Consider the following 23,977-nt stretch of genomic DNA (forward strand, 5'->3'; position numbering starts at 1 on the left):
TGAGACAATATTTTGACAGACATTGTGAACACTAACCTACTGAAATAAAAATACAAACTCCCACTGACTTCTGAAAGGCTAATATTTCCTTCAGGTTCTTTGTTTCAAGTTAAGTATCAGAAATTACCACCATTATAAAGTCTTAATAAGCTTCATACAACTAAAACTTATCATAACTCAAAACTATGGAGGAAGCGAATGAGTAAATAACAATTGAAATTTGAACCATCTCTGATTTTCTTTATTTTTAGGAAATATAAACAATAGCAATGTTAATGTTAGCAAAAACCATTACTAACAATATAACTACTCAATCAATAGTCTAGTAAAATTTTATTTCATGCCCTTTGAAGCAAAATATTTCTGACATTTATTTAGAAAGATACCTGAAGTATTTTGTTTGGGAGAAAAGTAAATGCAACAACGTAAGGTTTCCTTTTTCATCTGTTAATCTGGCTGCTGGAAGACAATACACAGGGATGGTGTGGCAGAAAAACAGAGAGATATTTTCTTTATATAGAACTAAAAAGACCCTTAACCCATTCTTTGGAAACAATTTCCTCCCTACTATGAATCACATGAAAATATTAAAAAAGAGAAACAAACTAACAAACCACAAAACCAATAACAAAGGCCGAAAATAGGAAAGCTGTCATTCATATCTAACTCGTAAAAAATACTAAAGAAGGAAAACAAAAGAATATAACTTTGATATCTACCGGAACAGTATGTTCTGGAGCTTAAGAGTCAAAAAGAACCAATGAAGTGGAGTGGGAAGAAAGGAAGAAATGAGAGGTATATCCAAAAAGGAGAAAGAACATTAATAGCAATGGGGAAACTTAAGAAGCAAATCACAAAAAAATAGTGTTGCACTGCTACACCCCAGATATCATATGCAAGTACTGACACTTTCAGTGCTTAGACTAACCTGAGAAAGAAATTAAAACCACAAGTTTTCAAATTCACTAGAGAAGGAGCACTTTTCACAGAGATATTCCCCATCCTCCATGGGATATTGGGCAAAACAGAATTTATTTCCTGCTTTTTTTATTTCACTTTTAAATTTAGTACTTGGGATACTTCTTTTCTTTTTAAAGGTAAAAGGTATACACTTAAAATTTGGAAAATTATTTCTTTCTTCTACCTTCCTCAAAATAACCCCTAAATATACAACATCAAGATTACCTACTTTGTTGTTAAGGAGAAATAGTTTTTTAAAAGTTTCCCTTTCATTAAACTCAAGAAATTAACGTAAACTGACTCTAGAGCAACATTTCGAGATAGAGGAAAATGCTCCATAACACTGTTGCTAGGACAGGAAATTACATAAAACCGGACATCCAGATAAACCAAAGGGAATACGATAATTACAACACTATTGCTGTTAGTACTAGCCATTGATATATCCAGCTTATTGTAGAGTCTGAGGGTTTTAAGAACTCAGACTGTGTTAATATAATTTGCCTTTGACACTGGTAACCTGCTTAGTAGACCATATTAGTCTTCTAGTATACTTCCAATAACACATTTATCTATTTTAAAAATAACAGTCTAAAGAAATATATGGGCATGTCAGTACTGTACTTTTCATGATACTGATAAATGCTTACTGTTGATGGCGCTGGGTTCCCTATTAAAATCAGCAGGACTGATTTTCAAAAGCATTACAGAATGAAAAACTGCAATTTCCTTGAACGTTTGGAGCTCTTAATTAAACATCACATGCTTAAAAAGCCATTAATAGTGTTACTGAAGAACTGCCTCCATAGTAACTCAGCTCCACACACTGTGCTGTGACTGAAGATGAAGGCCTGTGTATGAGACTTGGATGGAGACAAGACTCAGTTCAGGTGAAAATGAAGCACTACAGCTGCAGAAGCAAAAAGTCGAACTGACGTTGTCTAGAGTTCTGAAGACGTATTACAATCTTATTTTGTAAATATAGTCTTTGGAGCCTGCTTAGATCTTAAACTGCTTCAACAAGAGTAAAAAGCCCCATATGCAGAGTTATTCTCCCTTATATCTGTAGTCCAGGAACACATACAGCTCCTGGCCCCTAAACATTGCCAGTTATTTATACTTTGGTTGCTTATTGCAATATAAATGGTAATATTACTCACAGTATATTTACTTCCATGTGCTAATCTCCATCGGTGAAGCTCTCAGTTTAAAAACCAAATCCCTCTAGAAATCAGTGACAGCATGATTATTTTTTTTTTTTAAATAAAAAATTGTTTGAGCTACCCGAAAGAAGCCATCAGGCCTCCCATATAGTCACATCACTGCAGCAGATGTCAGTGGAGGGAGACAATTTTGTTACACCTCCCTTCCTTTGTATAAAAGAGGAAAAAGAACATTTGATGAGCCCCCTGGAAGAATCCTCAGCTGTAACATTTACTTGATCCTTCATGAATCAAGAATCTTGAATTCTCAATTTTTATCTACAGTTAAAGTTCATAATAATTTGAGGCACAGAAACACTGAGTTGTACTGCATATAGATGGGACTTAACTGACATTTAATGGAGTATAAGCCCCTATCTCATTTAGTCCAAGTACTTTATGGTTTGTGTATGTGCCTGCAACTGTACAAAGAGTCTTTCCGGATCATCACTTTTGATATTAATTATTCCTGAGACAGTAAAAACCATACTCAATTTTGTGCCAAACTTAACATGGAAACTCCATAAAGCATGGATAAATATAAGAAATCATACTGTATGTTGATGATTTTTAAACTAAACTAAGAGGAAATAAGGCTGTAGTAGTAAAGAAGAATTTTTACTCAAATTTTATTTGAAATGCTGAAATGTTAAACTACAGAAGTGAAGCAATGGGGAACAGAGATATAAACCCTTTTACTGACCTATCTGAGATTATAATTAATTTTGTTGAGTGATAGACTTATTTGTAATAAAACAGGACTAAAGAGGTTCTTACACTGCCACACCCTTCCAAAACAAATTTTGCAGAGCAATAAGAAATTTTCAATTTAGTAAATTAAAAACGTTTACATTCAGTGTAAGGACATATCATTTTAGCATTAGCCTTTCCTTGAGTCTTCTGATATTGATTTTCATAACAGTAAACTTACAGTAAAAATAGGAAATGAACAACTGGAGAGTTATCTAAATATAAAACACCTCATAGTCTGCTACAGTACTCTAAGGATTAAATGTGTCTCAGAAAGCCTTTACAAACAGTGTATCCTGGATTGTTAAAGTCAATGCCTCTGTAAGAATCCCTCAGTTCTTCAATTTGTCACATAGAGGATGGCTTTTTATTGATTCATTTCTAGGTCACTAAACTTTTGTGGTATTCAAAAGATCTAAAGTGCACCCATATGGGGCTTTTCTGATAGCATCCATTGTACCCTGGCTTCAATAGTTACGTTACTATTCAAAATCATAGGAGCACAGCTTTCTTCTTGTAAATAAACAACCAAATCTTTTAGCACAGGTACTTCAGTAGCTCATTGATTACTTTCACAGATAAATTGAATGAAATAGTTTGAAGTGTATTTGCTTTCTGATAATGCTTGGGTTTACTATTTTGATGGCTAGGATAAATTCTCAACTGTTATCTTTATTTTTTTTAAATTACACCCACATCCGAAAGAACTACCTCCATCCTATATGTATAGGAACTAACATTTAAGTGCATTATTTTAGTCAGCCAAGATACTTAAGAGAAGCCTGACCCAAATCTTTATTCTTAGCCTCCATACTAAAGAGCTGTCCCATCAGTAGCCTTCATTGTGAACTTTACTTCTAGCTAATAAGGCACATAAACAAATAAGACTCTTGCAGCTGCAGACTCTTTTCTGGGCCCAGTCACCTCAAGTCATGCAACAGTATACAGCTTTCTCTGATTCTTTTTGAACAAAGAGTGTTCTACAGCTAAGTAGCAGGTGAGTGACTAGTAAAGCGTAAAACTATACGAGGAAAAGAGGTTATTTACCTAGAAGTTATGCATATTGTCTCCAGGACAAAATCTCTTCTGATCCTACAGATAAGGACATAAATAAAATAGCTTATTGTAATCATTATCCATTGGTCTTTCCACAACACCATGGTTTCATGGCTAAAATAGTAATGAAGAAAAAGCAGTATTGTCAGTTTCAGTGCAATGAATTCCAACATATAACCATGTTGAAAACTACGGATAAAGACCAGTTCCTATTTATTGCTCTTTTCACCCCTAGACTGTATAGGCTACTGAACACATAAAAGACATTCTCATCACCTTTGTGCATGAACTGTCTGTAGCAACTACTCAGAGAAATCAGTAGGTCATGGAATTACATGCAAAATTTTAAGGTACTAGAGTTAAGCTAGAGCACACAAGACAAAGAGCAGATATAAGTGAGGCACTGTAAATATATAATTCTCAACAAAATCTCATCTAATTATGGAAATTGGTATGTGAATGTGTGGCCTTAAGAAAAAAATCTCTAGACATAACTGCTCCCCCTGCACAAAGATATTCATATTCCAAGGGAAGAATGGAAGATAAGCACTATAACTTGAAAAGGAACAAACAGTCAGGAAGACAATCCACCACAAGGTAACAAATATGTATAGATCATATTTATAATAGCTGATTTTTAAACATCAGAATGTTAAATGGCATGAACGTCTTAAAAAAACCTCCAGATATAATTTGTAGTATAATTGATTAAAATGATAAGAGTTATAAGAGCAAAAAATAAGACTGACACAATGTAATGTACAGATAGCTTATTTTTTTTTTTCTCTGTACAAAGTCTAGACAGGTTGCCCTAAAGCTGCCAAAAGCCTGTCATAGTTTATCAGTATTGATCATTTTTTCACCAGATAGTTCTACAGTGTGGTACTGTGACCTAAGGTGTGTCTTTCTGTAGCTATGAAACATCTCCCTGAATTGCTGCAGGTTATAAGATGTTATTATTTTAATCATCTGAAATTCCATTTAAAAGATACTTTTCTAATGTCCACATTTACTAAGCTTGAGGGGATATACTCTGTGTCACTTGCATTTAATTAGCACATGCCAAAACGGAGTTGTCAAACATAAGTTACAATATTTGGCATTCGGTCATACTTCAGGAAGGTAAATTCTGGCAACTTGTATTTTGTAGAATTGCATTTAGCAAATCACCATTTTGTACCTCTATGGAGATTATCTTTTTCAACTTTAAAAAGATGATAAATTCAATTATATTGACAAGTGAAGAGAGCTCTTACCAGTCAGGTTAAATTGCATGTCTAGCAAAAATAATAGTAGCTAATTAAAGTAGCTGAAACTGCTTCAAGGCTTAGAATGTACAAGTATTGACCTGCTTTTAATCAGACAACTTTAACTTTTAATAACTGACCTCAGCTACCAACAAAAACCCTCCTACTGATAATCTTTAAAACATTTAGCCATCAATGACCCTGTCAGATCTAGAGTATCTTAAAGGTATGTAAGAATAGGTTCTTACAGGGAACCCAGGACAGACCTATGAGTACACTGTAACTCACTATGCAGAATGTGTTACATTAACACAGCTTATATTTAAAAAACAACATAACAACCTCCCGGAAACTGAGGCTGGCAAACAGACATACAACAAGTTGGAGGACATGGGAGAGGGGAGGGGGGAAAGGTGGTGCTTAATCAACAGCTGTACCAGTTGTTTGTTTTGACAGGGGAGATGCTTCTAGAAAGCTGGTCTTCTGGAGCAGTTTAAGATGAAACAACAAACAAGTGGTCTCACATTCATATTGGACATATTTCATTTCACACCGAGTCAGAATGCTTGTTTTGCCACTTTTTATAAACCCGGTACAGTAAGAGCTTTTGAAATTAAAGTACTAGTTAAAACCCAAAACATTCTTGCTATATGAACAAAACCCAGGAAGTTTCAAGTTCCTCTAGTAGCTCGGATCTTGCATGAGACTACCACATGCTTCAACTGTCTAATTCCCCTGTAAATAAAACACTGTCAAAAGAATATATTATAGAATTAAGTTCAACTGAAAATCATGGTGCTCTTTATTATGAATTAAATTTTTTAAAATCATGCACTTATATTTCAAACAATATTTTACAGCCTTATCAAGTAACCTGTGCCATTACTACATCTCCAGAACACAACAGTTAAATATTTTAATACCCTGAATCCATTATTATTTGGTTAAATTAACCAAGATAATGTGTCAAATAATGAAGATGAGCATTTAATTTGCAAAGGGAGCTAAGCTAAAAGTAATGCAATTTATTCTTGCCTTAGAGAATGTTGAAGGAAGGGGGAAGAATTTAACCTTTTTATAACACTTGGAGTACAACGCAGAAAGATCTTCCTAGGAGATTTATCATTGACAGCTTCAACCCTGTATAATATTAAGCTTGCCTAGACTAATCTCATGACAGAATTTTTTGTATACTGACAGAATATTCTAACAATGCAGTTACAATTCTACCTGCACTAACTTTAGAAATTAGTCTAAAAATTTTTAGACTAATGAGTCATGAATAAATACAGTTCTTACTTTAAGACTTTTTGTATATAATTATATGTTACAAAATAATCTATAAGTTTATTTGGGAAAAAATAGCTTTCAAATCTAAAAGAGAGATGATTCTTCATGTTTCTGTGAAGCTAAGTTTAATATCAGATCACAAATAAACAACCAGTGTAGAGGATAAGTAAATTACAACCCGCCACTGCGTATTGCCAGCTGTGCACTCAGAGGAGGAGAAAAAAAAAACTGGAAAAAATTCTACAATTTTCAAATAATTGAGTCTTATAACCTCTTTCATTAAAACACAAAGCTCACCACTTTTGTACTCACTTCATCTAGTGTTATTAGGGTCAGGCCACACGGATAGCTAACCCTATGGCTCAACAGCAGCCAAAGGCAGATGCTTAGGAAGAGGTAAGAAGAACTGGGCAAGCAAACATGATGCCTCACCCAAGTACTTGCTCAGCCTCCCACCATTTGTAGCTCAAGGACTTCCTTAGCTGGACTTGGTATCCACTAACCTAGAAATGCAAATGGCTTTCTCTTCCATCAAGCTGCCCAGTTTCCCTCTCAGATTACAACTTTTTTTTTTTTTATATCCACAACACCCTATGGTGAAGTATTCCACCACGTCATTGCATACCATCTGAAAAACAACTTTCTTTTGTTTAATGACAGTTTTCCAGCTAGCAGGTTCATTTGACGCCACCCAGTTCATCTACTGGAAGGGGCAGTGAATATTGTAATGGGAAGACAAAACAAATCTCATCTAGTTTCATAATCTCTGATCTGTGTAAAATATGATAGGTTCTAACATTATTTTCTTCCTTTGTCCATAGCAAGACTGTAGCTCTTCTCAAACCGAGTGAGATAAGAAATATGTTAATTGAAAGCAGTAAGAGGTAAAACTTTTATCTTTTTTTCTGAATTCACAGAAATTTGGCTGAAATTTCATGAGAAAAGTAAGCTTAACTGGCACTTTCTAGCTTGAAAAAAGGGCATCTACTTTCTCTCCTAGTCCTTACTGTGCAGTCTTCCTTTCCCTTGTGCTGGCTCTGGTACTCACTTCGCATGTTAGTGAGCTGATTCAGGTCACTAAACAGACAGAAAAGTCTCCACTCTTTACCTTTACCTGGGTGAGTTTTCTGTCAACTTGGAGAGCTGAGAGTTGAAAAGCACTAGAGCCAGCTCAAGGAACAAGACTGCACAGCCAAGAATGGAGAGGAGGATTTGGACAACTTCTTTCAGCAATACTGAACTGCTGTATCAATTCAGTTTTCTCAAAAATCTGAACTTAAAGGGTAGCCATTACACAGGTGGTGGCCTATACAGAATTATATGTCAGTTATTTTTTTTCTGGCAGGGAGCTATTCAAGTAACTCAATCTGCACCACAACATACATTGATTTATACACTTTATGTGAAAATCAAGATTTTCTATGATTCAGTGAGACAGCCATGCCTGCCTCTAATGATGGATAAAATGTAGAAATAAAAACTAGCCTTGAAGAAACAACAAGCCATAATACGAGCAATTACCTTGCTCACTGGCAAACAGAAAATGCCGTTGAGCCTCTACTGCAGGTTCACATGGGCCCTATACCAATAAAAGATAACATGAAGTAATCCCAATAGTGACTAAAACAGGTTTCAAGTTTTCCCAAAATATCACTGTTAGGTTCTTAGGCGTTAAGACTAATTAAAAATATTATAAAAATTCAAAATATTTTAACCAAAATTCTAGATAGAAATGCAGACCAGTCTCCCAAGTGATGGCTGACATTGCACAGTGAAAGTAAACACAGACAAAATGTTGGGACCACACTGTTTTCACTGCTTTCAGAAAATGACTGAAAATTACTGATTAAATCTTTCTTAAAGCTGAAAAGCCACACTCTAAACAGCTGCCAGCCTACTGGTGCCTATCACTAGAGACATGATGTTTCTGTCTTTGCATAAATTTCATGCCAATGAATTCTAAACAATATTGCTAGAAATGCTTTCAAGTGATCAGGAGACTAAACTTCTTGGAAGTAAAAAGCATACTTCAGAACATCAGGAAGGATAAAATGGGAAGGATGCAATGGCAATCTCTTAAGTTGTGAAGCCAGTTTGCGTTATGAACACCAAGAATGCATATTAGAAATGAACACAGAGTATGATTCCTAGCTTTGATTATGAGAATGCCATTTGAAAGTGTCAGAAGCATTACTAAAGCGAGGATAAATGGCATGTCCTGCTTATCCTCTATCCACAAGTTCATTCTCTCATACAGAAAGATTATTCAACATACCAGCTGCTTCTCATATCCTTGTTTTCTTCTGAACTGTAGTTCAAGACCTGCAATTCAGCAACTCCTCCAACAGCATTCAAAAATGGAAATTGTATTTGAATTTTCTAATCTTCCAGGTCCTTCTCTCCTTCACTGTCCTCTACCAGTTCTCATAAACACTAATGGTCTTAACACTTCATCAGCTCTTAAAATACTCTGCAGGCACAATCTGTTTGAAATCACCCAAATCACCTAGGCATACCCTAGTCTGCTTTGTCCCTACACAAAGCTGAAATCTAGTCACTGTTCTCAATTATGATAGTCATGAGATTTCAGCACTCCTCTGGGCGAAGATTAATACAAAAATGTTTACAATCTTTCCCTTTCTCAATATCAACAATGACTAGCTTTTCCACTTCACCAAGTAACTAACCCGCCCTTCTCTTGGACTTCTCGTAACTGTTGAAGTACTTAAGAAAAATCTGTATTACTCTTGATAATTCTTGCTAGTTGTATCTTACTCTGTACCTGAGTTTTTCAGATTTTGTCTCTACAACCCCATTTTATAATTTTGCACTGATCCTTAACAGTGTGCGATGCATTAAAAAGGTCAGGATTTAGCCAAAATGGTGCCTTAATACACTTACCATCTTCTGCAATGAGAAACTGGCATTTTTATCTGTAATAACACCTTCTAACTTTTATCTCCCAGATTTTACCTACAAATTTCAAATTTATTGACAGTTGTCTTCCTGGAATCCACTGTTTTAACTTAAAATAATAAATTATTTTTTAAGGCTTTAATGCGGGATTTTTGGCACTTAATATGTAGGTACTCAGATATTGCTTGTTGTATCTCAAATAGCTTTGCAATGTGATATATGTTTTCATCACTCCTATAAGTAAGGAAATTGAGGTACTTCACGTCTTATTCAGTGAGAGAAAACAATCACACAAGTTCCTAGACTCCAACAGTTCAGAGAAATTGCAGTGACTGGAAAGCTGAGAGCTAGATCTGTTGTCCCTGAGTTCCTAGTTCTCTGTTCCAGCAACTTGGTATCAAAAAATAGTATTTAAATTGTTATGCTATTTAAGATGTGAACACAGACTACAGATGCAGATGTTTTTCATGTTACTGCAGGCATTTTTCTAATAACCTTTCATTTTTTTGTGTAATATCCGTTCTTTTTGCTAGGAAAGTAACAAGCCTAAAAGTTTCTCATAAGAACCATTAGTCTGACAAACATTTAAAATGGGAAAAAACCCCACATTTCTATCACCATTCAGCCCTTACATCACTTCGAAGTAGTTTTGTATCCTTAGAACCCCAAGATTAATGAACTGGTATGACAAATGAGATGGATTCTCCTTCAGTTTCTCTTCTGCAACAACGATCATCTTTACTTATATGCTGAAACTGTAAGCACTTAGAAGACTAACTTGTAAGAAGTGAGTCTCCCCTCACAATTGTGGTTTTGGTGGCTATGCTTAAACTGAGGGGGCTGGGAAATGTTTCCTGGCTCTTAAGGTCCAGTATGCACCCTGGGGATATGAAGACAAGATGTATGTGTACAATAGTACTTTTCCCCTTTGCTACACTTTAAATAGAAAGGAAAGCTGGGCCTCTCAGCTGCAATGGAGACATGGTACAGTCTACAAAGACAGTTTCAATGAACTCTGCAAAGGGAATTCTGTGGTAACCTATTTATTCATCTCAGTGTACCTCATCCGCACCCTGACAGAAAGCAGGATTCCATCGGCTTTCTCTTAGTTGATTCTGGCAACCAAAAGATTAAACATTCGGTATTTCACATCTTCCTCAGAAAGCCAAATTAAAAAAAAAAAAATAATTTGTAATGATAAATAGTCTGAATCCTACAGGAAATCAGGTAGTTTAGAAAATTTGAAAATTTTCCTAAAAAGTCCTGAAACTTGCTAACTGCCCTGCTTTCAAACAGGATTCTGTGATATTCTTCTTGGGGGCTCAAACATGTCTAAAACCCAGGTTTTGATCCACCTCAGTAATTCTTGAAATAGACAGTCCACTTGGAAGGCTATCCAAAGTGAAGGGACCTGAGAGTTATACTTTCTTAAAGTCCGAGTTTAAAACACAATGAAAAGACAGGTTACTTGATAAATACATTAAAACAAGCAAAACATATCAGAATATGACTTTAAGTATCTATATATTCTATACAAACCGATAAGAAGAAGGGTTCCAACAGCTACGCCTCCACCTGGAAAGAAAACAAAGTGAAGAATGAAGTAAGACTACATTTTAATACTATGTTAGAGAACAATTAAATTTTCTTAGTTTATAAGTCAAAGAAAGGTGATAACGGGGAATTTAAAAATATAAAAGTGAACAACATTTTAATTACCTTTGCAATACTTCCTACAATTCTCTATTATGAAATAATTACACATTACATGTAATTATATATTACACATTACAATTACTTTCACAATATACTGTACTATCATCATTGTGGTAAAAAGATCCCGCAGAGCTCTTCGCAACTACGCTCAAGTACTGCAGTAATGATGTATGGTCTGAGCCAGCAAATTTTTACTTGGATGACTCAAGTGAGTAAACATTCTCCAAATTAAATCCATACTAATCACTACCAAGTGATATTCCCTTGTACCAAGAACCATGTATGTAAAGTGACCTACTAAGAGGCTAGAAAATTCCCACCCAAGTCGATCAGGCAAAATTCTGGCTCCACTGTTTTTTAGCTTATTCCTGAAAACAGACATGACAATAAGACAGGTAGGATTTCACCCAATGAAACCTGGACTGACAGATCATGAACCTCATCACACACATCTGAAAAAACCCCAACTATTAAAGTCTTTTATAGTATGTGTTGGACATAAAAACAACACTATGACTGCAGTTGATCAAAATATTTGTTAAAAAATAAAAGTACATTTTGATGGATGTATACATTGCCACGATTATTTTTCTTTCTTTTTGCTTAAACAATTACATTCAATGATTATGTTCCAATCACAGATGACTGAATGAATAACAGACAGAAGAGAATACTCCCAATATGTTTTGATACATAGATTCTTATCCCATTGATCTCAACAGTGTGGAGGACCAGAAAATAATAATCTGAACTCCCATCCTGACTGCTTTATTTCCTCCTTGAAGAGACAGCAAGCATAACTATGTGACAGCAGTTTAAATGGTTGTCCCAAGAAAGAATTTTAACACAGACGGTGAAAGAAGAATTCATTTTAGGTGAAGAATAAACTGTTTCATAATCTGAATTCCAAGACTGAATATAGTGGAATAACTTCAAATCAGACTACAAATATTTTATTGCACAGTCATATAAGACTGTGACAGGAAAGCTCAAAATTCCTGGAAGGGTTCAGATGGCCATATGTAACTAGCCTATCGCAGTGTTTTGCATGAAGGAAACTGCAGCATGTCTTCTGCAATTAGATACTTTAAAAGCAAGTTAGGAGCAAACTGAATCACATCAGCACAATATCCAAAGCTCTTGATAAAAGAAATCAGTTCTGGACTGCATAGATGGACTCTAGTGAACAGGATAATTCAGACTATCAATTTAAGAGCTCATTAAACTCTTCAATAGGGATTGGATCAACTTCATAACCATTAGCTCTGCTTGGTAGGACTACGAACATCTGTAGCACCTGTAACGTCAATATACACCCAGAAGGAAGAGAAAAAGCTAATTTCTTTCCCATAGGCCGAAAAGTGCTAATATTGTCACATAACACCTGAATTAAAACCACAACAGAATCGCTTTGTCATCACGTCATGATGTACCACAATTTGAGCAATACAGAATCACAGTATGGTAAGGGTTGGAAGGGACCTCTGGAGATCATCTTGTCCAACCCCCTGCTTGAGCAGGCACACCCAGAGCAGGGGGCACAGGAACGCATCCAGGCGGGTTTTGAATGTCCCCAGGGAAGGGACTCCACACCCTCCCTGGGCAGCCTGTGCCCCTGCTCTGGCACCTGCACAGGAAAAAATTTTTTTCTCATGTTTAGCTGGAACTTCCTGTGTTCCAACTTGTGCCCGTTGCCCCTTGGCCTGTCATTGGGCACTATTGAAAAGAGTCTAGTCCCATCGTCCTGACACCCACCCTTTAGATACTTATATAAGCATTGATGAGATCCCCCCTCAGTCTTCTCTTCTCCAGGCTGAACAAACCCAGGACTCTCAGCCTTTCCTCATAAGGGAGATGCTCCAGCCCCCTGATTGTCTTTGTAGCTCTCTGCTGGACTTGCTCAAGCAGTTCCCTGTCCTTAAACAGGGGGGCCCAGAACTGGACACAGCACTCCAAATGTGGTCTCACTAGGGCAGAGTAGAGGGGGAGGATAATCTCCCTCGATCTGCTGGCGACGCTCCTTTTAATGTGTCCCAGGATACCATTGGCCTTCTTGGCCACAAGGGAACGTTGCTGGCTCATGGTCAGTCTGTTGTCCACCAGCACTCCCAGGTCCTTCTCAACAGAGGCGCTTTCCAGTAGGTCAGCACCCAACATGTACTGGTGCATGGGGTTGTTCCTCCCCAGGTGCAGGACCTGTGCAAATGTTTAGTCAGCTACTAATTTCATAGCTGTAGTTCAACACATCACAGGTTTTGTTATGCTATGCTCCTGAATCAAGGTCTATAAATGCCTCCATATTTACAGCAAGCTTATCAAGTAATCAAGCATTTCCTAGATATTTAAAAAATCCTCAGCTATAAGTACCGTTTATTGGAAAGTTAGAATCACTTATGAAACCCCTATGACATATGGACTTAAAATCTTTTTTATAAGAAGCTCACTTGCAGCCACCACAGTAGTAGAGTCTCTTCGGCTTTTAAATTGCTTGCACAAGAGAGAATTTGTTTGTCAAACTGTATGTCAGCACAGCCAAAATTCTCACAACCTATATTATCAGATCATCAATTGTACTGCCTCTTTCTACAAGCCAGAGTTGTAACATATGTGCACATACCCTGGTTGCTAAAGGCAAACTCAGGTCAGAGAATTTGGCTTTACATTATCAGATGTAGTGAACACTTTGAACAAGTGTATTCTATTAGATGGAATGTAAAACTATTGCAGTCACCATGGTTACATATTCATATTACAATGAGCAACAACAATAGTAAATTAAGCAAAAAGCAGACAACAGGAAAAAGTAGCAGGAACCTTGATAAAATCAAAAGGAAGAGGTAAAATCTTCAAGTTTCCCAAGAAAACTGCTGTGAACTTGTAATTCTTTCTTATTTTGCTATTTTAGTTTTTCTTTGCTAGTATCTAAGGAAGAACTATGTGTAAATAACTAAGCAAGACGCTTAACTTTCCGCATTGTTACCTACAGCAATGAGATTTAAGACTTTAGGGACAGAAACAGGACAAACTTTCACCTTGAGAAGCGTTCCCATCGTTTTCAAATAAAATCTGTAACCTTTTTCAAGCAGCTTGAAACAAAACATTCAATACCAAGCATGTGATGGTGATATTACACAATAGTTACAGCTCATTACAGGGAGCTGCTTTGGAACAAATCAGGCATATATGGTCTATAAACCTTGAAAGGAAACTTGAATATAAAGCCTAGACATGTAAGAAGCACCTTAATGGTAACATGGCATTTGAAATCCAGCACTTACCTACCACTTCTTTTTGAAGGGAAATGCACTTGTTAAGGAAGATCTAGCTATCAACAATAACGTAATAAATCACCCAGTAGCTGCAGGGTAGAAGAAATTCCTCCATGTACACTCTGCCTTTTCTCCTCTTCAAGAGTTTCTAATTACACCTGTGTCTGATAACACCATGCTTTCCCCTACTTGCAGTTATTCATAAGCTATATCTTCACGTCTGGCCAATAATACCGTATTTGAGTAGCACCGTCTGGACAAGGCAAACTCAATTCCAAGCCCAAAGCGTGAGAACTGCAAGACTATTCCTGCTGACTGTTAAAAAATACATCTATGAAAAATACCAGACTAAAACAGTATGGTAACTTCTATTGGTAATCTGTACAAAAAGGTTTGCTCTCAGTCCCTGGCGAAAATAAAATGAAATATTTTGCCCAGTCAATGATTTAACCGCTAGTGGGCAAGATGAAAAAAAAAAAAAGTAACAGCATTCTTTAAGAAACATATAAATACCATTCTGCAAGACATTTATAGAGCATTTCCAGACGTACCCAAAATGGACTTGGAGGAGACCAAGTACAATACTTCTACAGTCACCAGCAGAGTGGGCTGCATCAACAGAAGCTCAGTCAGTAGTCAAGGGATATGACTACTCCCCTTTACTCAGCGCTCATTAGATCGCACCTGGAATACAACGTCCAGTTTTGGGCCCCTTAGTACCAGAAAGAAGTAAAGATACACTTAAGTGAGTCCAACGGAGGGGCACTGAGATGGGGCCAATGACCCGTGAGGAGTGGCTGAAGGAACTGGGCTTGTTTAACCTGGGGAAGAGAGGAAGACCTAAGAGTAGCCTGCTGGTACCTAAGAGAAGCTGCTGACAAGACAGTCAAGCTCTTTGCTGGGGTGCACAGTGGGAAGGCAAGAAAAAGCAGGCATAAATGGAAACAGGAAAAGTTCCAAGTGGATGTAAGGAAAAAGAAAATTCCCTGCACAGGTAATTAAGCATTGGACTGTGTTGTCCAGAAAGGCTATGAAATCTCCGCCATTGCAGATTTTCAAGACTCAACTGGACAAAGGCCTGAACAACCAACTCTGAATTCAGTGCTGAGCTTGCTTTAAGGCTGCAGATGAATTCCTGAGGTCACTCCCCAGCCTCCAGAATCAATGATTCCATACATGTCCACCTAGCTGGGCAGTCTGTCTCCAGCTATCCGTAATACCTGGTATCAATGGAAATTTTATTATAGCATAGCATGTTTGGCATGCGTCTTTCCTGGCCTACCCACTCAGCCTCCAGAAATCAGTAATTTAAGGGCTAGGAGATTAGCAAAGATTTAACACAGGAATATATGGTGTCCCATTTATTCAAAGATGCCACAAATCAAAAAGCATTGTAAAAGTATTTTCAGAAGTTGCTTTTCCTGGGATTAACTAACTTTCTTGATGTTCGTGTGTAAAACTTGTTAAGGTCAGGAAATTACTGAATATTTAAAAGACAAGGAAAAGGTATTTTAGAAAGGATGCTGGGTTTACTGGAAGAAGTCTCCCCAGTTTCCATAACAAACCACTAAATATGTTAGCAAATGCCTGGACATTTAGGGGACTGCCACCATGGGAGCTGTCTACATCTTCTGACCAATGCTGTGCAAAATCCACTGTTTATAAAAGGAAATATAAACAAGAACCAGATTATTCCATGCAAATCTTATATTTATGCAACCAAAGGGTTTAACAAATTACACTCACTTAATGAAATACTTTTCTCTTAAGGAGGAAGAGCTTTTTCCACCAGGATGCTAATCCCTGATGGAAACACAGATGTTCCCTACCAAGCAGGCAGGCAGAGACACACACAAAAGATACATAAGTGTGATTCTCCTTAAGATACACAGGCTGCAAAAACTTTTTTATAGAATGAATAAAGCTTCTATATTATTATTAATATACAACATTCTTAGAAAGAAAAACGATATATTGCTATATTCCATGTACTCCTCCAGGGATGAATGAGCAAAGCTAGAGTCAAGCCTTCCTCACTTCAAAGCAGTCCCATCTACGCACACTGAAGATGTATCAGGAAAAGGACCAAGCAGCCCTAATGCATACAGATGGAACATGCTGTTTACACCCATGAAATTATTTAATTGCCAATGCAAGTAAACAGTGCTAGTTCATGCCACAGACTGTAACACAGCAATGGTCCCAATGGATCAGTCCAAGGAACCATCTAGCATCTCGACACTGACAGTAGGCAAAAGCAGACACACGGACAGTAAGAACAGCATCCCACCAGCGTAGCTTATCTAAACAGGGCCTTTATGAAGGTGCAGCAGTGGCGAGCAAGACAGAAAAGCTGCACTGAGAGTCAAACACATCCTAAAAGTTGCCATCTTGAAGAACCAGAACTACACCACACTCAATCACGAGTTAAATCAGCAAACATGTTTTTCAAAACCGAAAATTTCAGACCCTTTCCTGTGACAGTTTGAAATATGACAGTAATGTGTTACTAAGTAAATTCACAGAGCAGATTTCCACTCTAGAAAGGTTGTTTAAACGGATGAAAACGAACGGTAAAGGGCAGCCTTCTCCGCGAGCCGGCTGCAGCAGGCGCACCTGCCCGACCGCCTCCCTCCCCCTCACACGGGGGCTCAAGGCGGGAAGCGGGTCCTGCTTTGCCCCTTCCCCCCCGCCCCCTACCCCCACCCCACCCCCGGGAGCTGCGGTGAGGGAGGGTGAGCCCTCGGGGTGACGGGCAGTGAAGGGCACGCCGGGCCTGGCGAAGGAGAGGGCCGCCGGGCAGGGGAGGACAGCACCCGGGTCCCGCTCCCACCAACCTAGCACACAGTCCAGGGAGGGGAGCCCACTGGAGAGCAGCAGCTGCCCGTGCCGAACGGAAGGCCGGGTGCCAGCGACAGCGACCAGGCGGCTGCCGGCCCTCCGCTGGAAGCTGGTGGCCCCGCGGCCCCTCGGCGCCCCGCCGGCCACCGCCGCCGCCATCTCGGCTGCCTCTCGGTTGACAGGGGCAAGGGGACGCCGGGAGGAATCAAGCCCCCTCCTCTCCACCAATAGGAGAGTGGCTTCGGGAACTCGCTATCCAATGGGAGACGGTGTTGTTTGTACGTCCCGCGCTAGAGGGGCGGAGGAAGGAGCGGGGCGCCAGGCTGCGAGCTGGCAGGTGAGTGTGGTGGGGCCGGGGCCGGGGCGGAGGGCGCGGGGTGTCGCTCCGGTGGGGGTCCCGGAGCTCCGGGCCAGGGTCGGGGCTGAGGGGGGCCGGCAGTGGGAGGTGGAGGCCGGGTCTCGTCCCGCCCTGGCGCGGGGGTGGCGTGAGGGGACGCGGGTAGCGCCCTGCCGGTGACTCGGCCGCGCCGCGGAGGGGAGGGGAGAACCCGCGAACCCCGCGCGCTCCTCTCGCGGGGCGGGGACGGCCGAGGTGCCGGTAAGGATGGAAGCACCGCGAGTCGAGAAGGGAGCGGCTCGCCTGGCCGGTGCCTCCGGGCTGTCTCCTCAGTCGCCCTGCAGCACCGGCGGCGTCACCCCCCGAAAAAAGCTGTTCTTATGCGCGAGTCTGGGCGTGAACAGGAAGGGCAGAGAGTAAAACGTTCGGGTTTTCTAACGGTGTTTAAGTAACTGTATGTAGCACAGTATATAAGTATGCTTGGAGTCCCTCGCTTGTTTGTAAATAACCGCGGATCTGTAATAAACGTGTGTGATTTAAGACCTCTTCACTTGGAAGCAAGATCTTGCATCAGTGTGATGGCTCTGGACCGTGCCATGAGCCAAGAGCTGTAGAAGAACAAGTTGCTTCATGTGAGAAATGTGTGCTTTCTGTGCTTCATTAGCATTTATTGATGAATCAGTTACTTTTAGGAAGTTACTTTGTGTATTTAGGAAGATTAGCATGTCCTTTATTTCTTATTAGGCATTTGTAGACGGTTGCCTGTGGCCTTGTGCATGGCAGCAAACAACTGCTCTAAACTGAGTGTATGTAAAAATCGGTGAAATATCTGAATTTGATATTTCCTTTTCTGTTCTTGTTTTATACAACAATATTAAAATACCTTTTATCATAATGAAAAATTTTAGTATGCTTGCTTTGTGAATTAACACTTTATGTTATGCTACTCAGTTTAAGAAAAACCTCTATGAGCATTTAGAAGAGTTACTGTCGCAAATATTTGTGTATTTATTTTTAATCTATTGGTGTTTCAGATGCATCAAAAGCTACTTGAAGACATTTGCACATAGCAGGATATACTAATGAGGCTCTAATGTTATAATTTCCCACTCTCCATCTTTAATTTCAATAAATGATTTTTCTTATTGCTATAAACCATGTTTTTTAAACACCTGTGGTTGTTTTTAATTGTTTTTTTGTTTGTTTGTTTCCTCTTTTTTAATTGAGAAAAAATGCTTATATTAAATGTGAACAGCAAGAAAGAGCAACAATACGTTAACAATCCTGAACCTCAAGGTTTTTCCTTCATATCAAATTCAAGCTCAGGAGCATGAAGTTTCAGTATTACATCTTCCTAGCTGGTGAAATTGCATTAATTTTGCTGCAGACTAAGCTTCTTTATATGTTAAACAGTGGACAGTTTAAGATCTTTATCATGAGTATCGAGATGCTGTCTTGATGCCAAACTGAATTTTTGGATAATAAGTATTTAATTTCAAATGTAGATTATTGTCCAGTGGATGTTAGACACATTTGTGATGGGGAGGGGGAGTGTGGGGTGGAAAATCAAAGGACATGTTTAAAAACATGGCAAGAAACAAATATGGCTATTAGATGTCATTTCTGTAGGATCTGACTTATAATTTGTGAATATCTGGAACAGGAAAGACTTAATGAAAGCATAAAGTGTAATTAACAAGGTTTTTGAAAGAGTTCAAGAATTCATCATTGTCAGTGGGATTTTCTGGTGTAAATTCTGTGTAAATCAGTGAGGAGGCTGAAATTTACTGTGAGTTCTCCAGTTTTAAAACAACACATAAGCTCTTCCATTTCTTGCTGTCTTGTCTTTCTGGAGTCCAGATACCTAAATATTTCTGATCACATCCCAGATGTGTGTAACGCTTAAAAATTGCAGTATATCTGTAGAGAACTTTTTTATAGAATGCTTGAAACCCAAAGACTGTATCTTTGATAAGTCACTACTTACCTATCAGAAGAAGAATCAAGTTATACCCTACGTGTACTGTCTCAGTGATTTCTGCGCTGCCCTGCCCCGTTCTAAGCAGTACACTCTTTTTGTTAGTTCAATGAGACAAAGTATTTCTTTGTTTGTTTTTAAGTGAAACATACTAATGTAGGTTGCATTAACTTTACAAAATAGGTGTAAATATACATCTGGACTCTCTCTCTTGTTCATCCATTTCTCATTGGCACTTCTCTGACATGTAGCTTTTATACTTTTTCCCCTACCTCATTTTTCTACAGGGCAATTAAAACTAGAGGCTAAATAATTCTCTTTTTTCTCTTTCATTTTGGAGCCCAGAGTCTGAATTGGGAGTACTTGTGCTGTGCTCCTACCGTTTTGAGAATTTCTTGCAAGTTTACTGGAAATCTCAGCGTCTCCTGAGCTGATCTAATGGGTCAGCATTGCTAAAAGAGGAGGTGATGTTTCCTTTTCCTCCTCTGCTTCCAGTGATTCAGCCCAACAAACACTGGTGCTTGTCAGATCCTTTCTCAAGTTGATTCAGCTCACTAATCTGACTTGGAAGTACCTATCCACTTTCTTAATAGGTTAATTTTGTGTTATATTGCTGAGTTGATGCAATAAGGAAAAGGGCATATACACACAGTGGGGAGGGGGCAACTGAACCTTCCATGTCTTGCTGACTGTGAACTGCTAATTCACCTCGCCCAGTGAACCTCACAGCTATTTCAGAATTCTATGTATTTTCAAATAAAGTGATATTTTTGTTAAAAACTTTGTGAGTTGACATCCTTTGAAATATAGAGAAACTGTCTCTTACATTATAACTTATAACAGAAGAGACCGTTTCAGATATTACAAAAATGTGGAGAAGTAAAAATAGTTTTTCAGTATAAGAACTGAATGTTGAGAAGTATTGCAGTAGTTCTATTTGTGGTCACATTTTGTTGATGGGTACAGTTAAAGTTCTACTGATTTAGAAAGCAGGTGGAAATAAGCTATTTTTAAAAGATTTAATTAAAAAAAACCCACTATTTAATACAATAAAACTTTACAGGTGAGTACGCGCTTATGAAAACACCACTTACAACATCTGACTTTATTTGTCTCAAATGAAATGCAGGTAGAGAAGAAACTAATTTTATGGAATTTTCTTTATTTTTAAGGTAATGGTGTTTCATTTTCAGGAATATTAATAGCCTTTTCACTGTCTTTGAACAATACTAAAGGTTAGCTTATGTTCACCTGTCCACTTTCCAAAAGATGAATTTCCAACCATTGTAAATGATCCCACTAGGGGCTGTCTGACAGAAAGCAAGACCCCAGGAATTGTAATTTTACATAGTAAAGTATAAACCCCCCTCATCCTCAAATACACATTAGTAGTCATACTATTCCTACTCTAGGGATGAAACTGAAATGCAGAGAAACTAAAGAACACAGAGACAATTGCAAGTGTTCAGGAAGTGTCTTAGCAAGTTACTTCTTGTCAGCAGAGCTATGCCAACTGACTGGTCATTGTAAAATGGAGAAGTTTAAACCTTTGTGTCTAGACTGGGATGGCTTAAACTGTAGAATAATCAACTTTTCTTTCTTGGTGCTTGCACTTGCATATTATCATGTAGATGTGTGATCAAGCGTTTGTGTCAATTTTAACTGAAAACCCTAACTCTAGTATGAAGAAATCAAGCTCTCTATTTTCCATTTCTTGTAAACTTGCTGATCCAATTTGACTACTTGCCTATGCCAAATGCAGATTCTAAGATGGATTAAGAGGATTTTGGGTGAGAATTCCCTAAGGAAAAAAAGGAGGGAATACAATGAGCGAGAGAAGAGAGCAGTCAAAACATTTGGGAAAAGGTATGCTTGGAATTTGATCTGCAAGTATGTTTGTCAATTCTCTTCAAAAGCTGTAGCCTGCAGATTTGGTGAATATCCTAGTGTCCCCAAAATAGCAGCACTTCTTAAAGTGTGCTTTAGGTATTTTGTGCTTGATGAGAGGAAACACACCTGCCATGGCCATCATTGCCTCTTTTCTTTGTTTACTGCATGCAGCCTATATGGGCTGCAGATGTAAACTCTCTGGACCTTCACTTAATGCAAGCTGAGGCTGTATTTAAACAGTGTTTCTCAACAAGACAATGTTATTGATGTACATATTTTGTTTTCCTTGATTTTAAATTAATGTTTTTGCTGTGCTTTAATTGTGCCTTACAAGATTCAGTGTATGCACTTGTCCTTCCGTGGCAATGAGCAAAATGCTATCCATTTTAGAATAAAACACATCAGTGCATTTTGTTTCAAAACCACGTCTCTGCCTGATCAGTTTTCAGTAATATTTTTCTGTTGGGTTTATGTATGGGATAGAGAACTAGAAAACTGCATCCTAGTGGCATTTCTAATTCATAATCTTATTAGTGTTTGCTGTTACATCGCCAAGCGGCTTCCCTCATCAGTTCTGGAATGTGATGGTATTAGACTGTACTGATTAAAGTTTTATAGTCAACAAATCAGATTAGCTATTGAGTCACCTGACTAGGTAGGGCTCGCAGTCATGTGACCCAGTGCCCTGCTGAGCTCCCACTGGGAGCTGAAACAAGGTAGTTTGCTTTTGAGATGTTCTTAAGTATCTAACAGCATGGGTCATGGATTATGGCTGCAAAGAAGATGGCTTCATTTTCCTGATCTTTGAACTAGCTAGAATGGGATAAGTTTGAAAGTGCAGGATCTTTGGGCCATGAGCCAACAACTGGAAAGAATGTTTAATCCTGGAAGTTCTGACACCGAAAGACCTGGGCTTTATTTTCAGTATGAAAAAGCTTAAAGACTACTTATTCAATCAGTCCTTGGAAAACGCAAGGATTAGTGGGAGGGTTTAAGACATACCAGTTGTATGATATTATGTAAAACACGATATGATTTTCTTCAGAAAGCTTCTGGATGTTACCTAAATGCATCCCTGTGGGTATACTGAACAGCAGCAATAAAAATTGGAACCTGTGTCAAATTTAAACAGCTCTTTTAAAGTAGAAGGAAATAAATTAGGATGAGTGTTAAACATGAGTTAAAGTGGTATGTGCTGAAGTCAATGGTTTAATAAGTGATAAAGAAATTATGTAATATTTCTGTAATTTCAGATTTTTTAAATGTACAGTATAGTATTACTGAAACTTGCAGAACAGTAATACGGAAAAAGAGTTGTAAGTTGAATGTACTATCTTAAATGTCATACAGATTAGTGGTGTATTTCATAGAGATTATTTTCCTTCTGTTTATCATAAAAAGAGGCATTCTTATTACAGAAATTATTTTTAAAATACATGTAAGATAGGACTAAAAGTAATGGGGAAACACCCCCTCCAGCAACTAGAAAAGGAGTATTATTTGTATTATGGCTTTTGTTATTCTGTAATGTTTTCCACACTGGGTTCCATGTCTGTATAAAGCTTACTTCAGGATTGAAAACTAGAAATTGACAGATTGATTCTAGCCTTTTCAGATGCTTAACATCCAGTGATCTATTTCATATTGAATACAAATGGCTGCCCTCAAAGAATAAAACAGTTTGTCACTTCAGCACGTCAGTAGAACAGATGAAAAGTAAACTTTGTCTTTCAACTGGAAAAATGTAATTTAAATGCTTTGATATTTTGAGTCTTTGTTTTTGTCTTCCAGTTGTATCTGATTGCACATATTTTATTAAATAGACATTTCTAAAGCCAGGTCAATAATGTAGCTAATTTCAGTCTATGGAAAAGAAAGGTTTAATAGCTGTGAGTTTTAAAATGTAATTTATATTAGTGCAGTTTATGCAAAAGTACAAAATAACTTAACTACATGGGCTTTTAGAGCCTAAGAGTCACTGCTTAGCTGTAAAAATGTATGTATCATTGAAATTGACTGATAGTTGCTAAAGCAATTTTCCTCATATGCTGGTTAAGAATTGGCACATTTTAGATTTTAGTGTGTTACATTATGTGCTAAGTTGTTATCATTTTTAGTCTTCAAAGGCATTATTCCAAATAACCAATTCTAAATGTTATTTCTATTATAAATCTACAGTAGCAGCAGGTGCTGGAATACAGGCAATGTTTGCTCCTTACCTACATTGTGGGATTTTATAGAAGGTGCTCTTTTTTCAGATTTAGCTTTTTTCACCATCATGTCTGCAATATTGTGAGACCTGGAGCCTGTGAAATGCTTTGGCAAAGCACTTGAGGCCTCCCCACGGCCAGAAAAGGTTTAACTGATCACCTTCGTAATTCTTTTAAAATTGTGGCTTATTTCTGCCTGCTGAAATATTTTTAAGGAGTTTTCATAACAGAGAATTTTCCCCTCTCTTCTAAGGTTAGCCAAAACCAAACAGTAATGTTTCAACAAGAAGTACTTCTGCAGTAGTTTCTGAATTT

At 38.0% G+C, this 23,977-nt stretch overlaps 2 protein-coding genes across 3 annotated transcripts in view; one reads left to right on the forward strand and one right to left on the reverse strand.

Moving 5' to 3' along the window:
* Nucleotides 1–17,449, reverse strand: part of ELP4 (elongator acetyltransferase complex subunit 4) — a 155,628-nt gene extending 138,179 nt beyond the window's left edge. For both annotated transcript variants that reach the window (XM_064452816.1, XM_064452817.1), the window contains exons 1-2: nucleotides 17,244–17,449; nucleotides 10,961–10,996 (exon numbers count right to left, since the gene is read on the reverse strand). In XM_064452816.1, the coding sequence (XP_064308886.1) occupies nucleotides 10,961–10,996; nucleotides 17,244–17,406 (199 nt within the window). In that variant the 5' untranslated portion in view covers nucleotides 17,407–17,449. The remainder of the gene's footprint in view (nucleotides 1–10,960; nucleotides 10,997–17,243) is intronic.
* Nucleotides 17,450–17,490: 41 nt separating this feature from the next.
* The window catches only part of IMMP1L (inner mitochondrial membrane peptidase subunit 1), a 36,599-nt gene continuing 30,112 nt past the window's right edge, over nucleotides 17,491–23,977 (forward strand). The window contains exon 1 of the mRNA XM_064452818.1: nucleotides 17,491–17,584. The gene's annotated coding sequence lies outside the window, so the exon portion shown is untranslated. The remainder of the gene's footprint in view (nucleotides 17,585–23,977) is intronic.

Source organism: Phalacrocorax carbo, chromosome 5 (assembly GCF_963921805.1).
Source record: "Phalacrocorax carbo chromosome 5, bPhaCar2.1, whole genome shotgun sequence".
In the NCBI taxonomy this organism is placed as follows: Eukaryota; Metazoa; Chordata; class Aves; order Suliformes; family Phalacrocoracidae; genus Phalacrocorax; species Phalacrocorax carbo.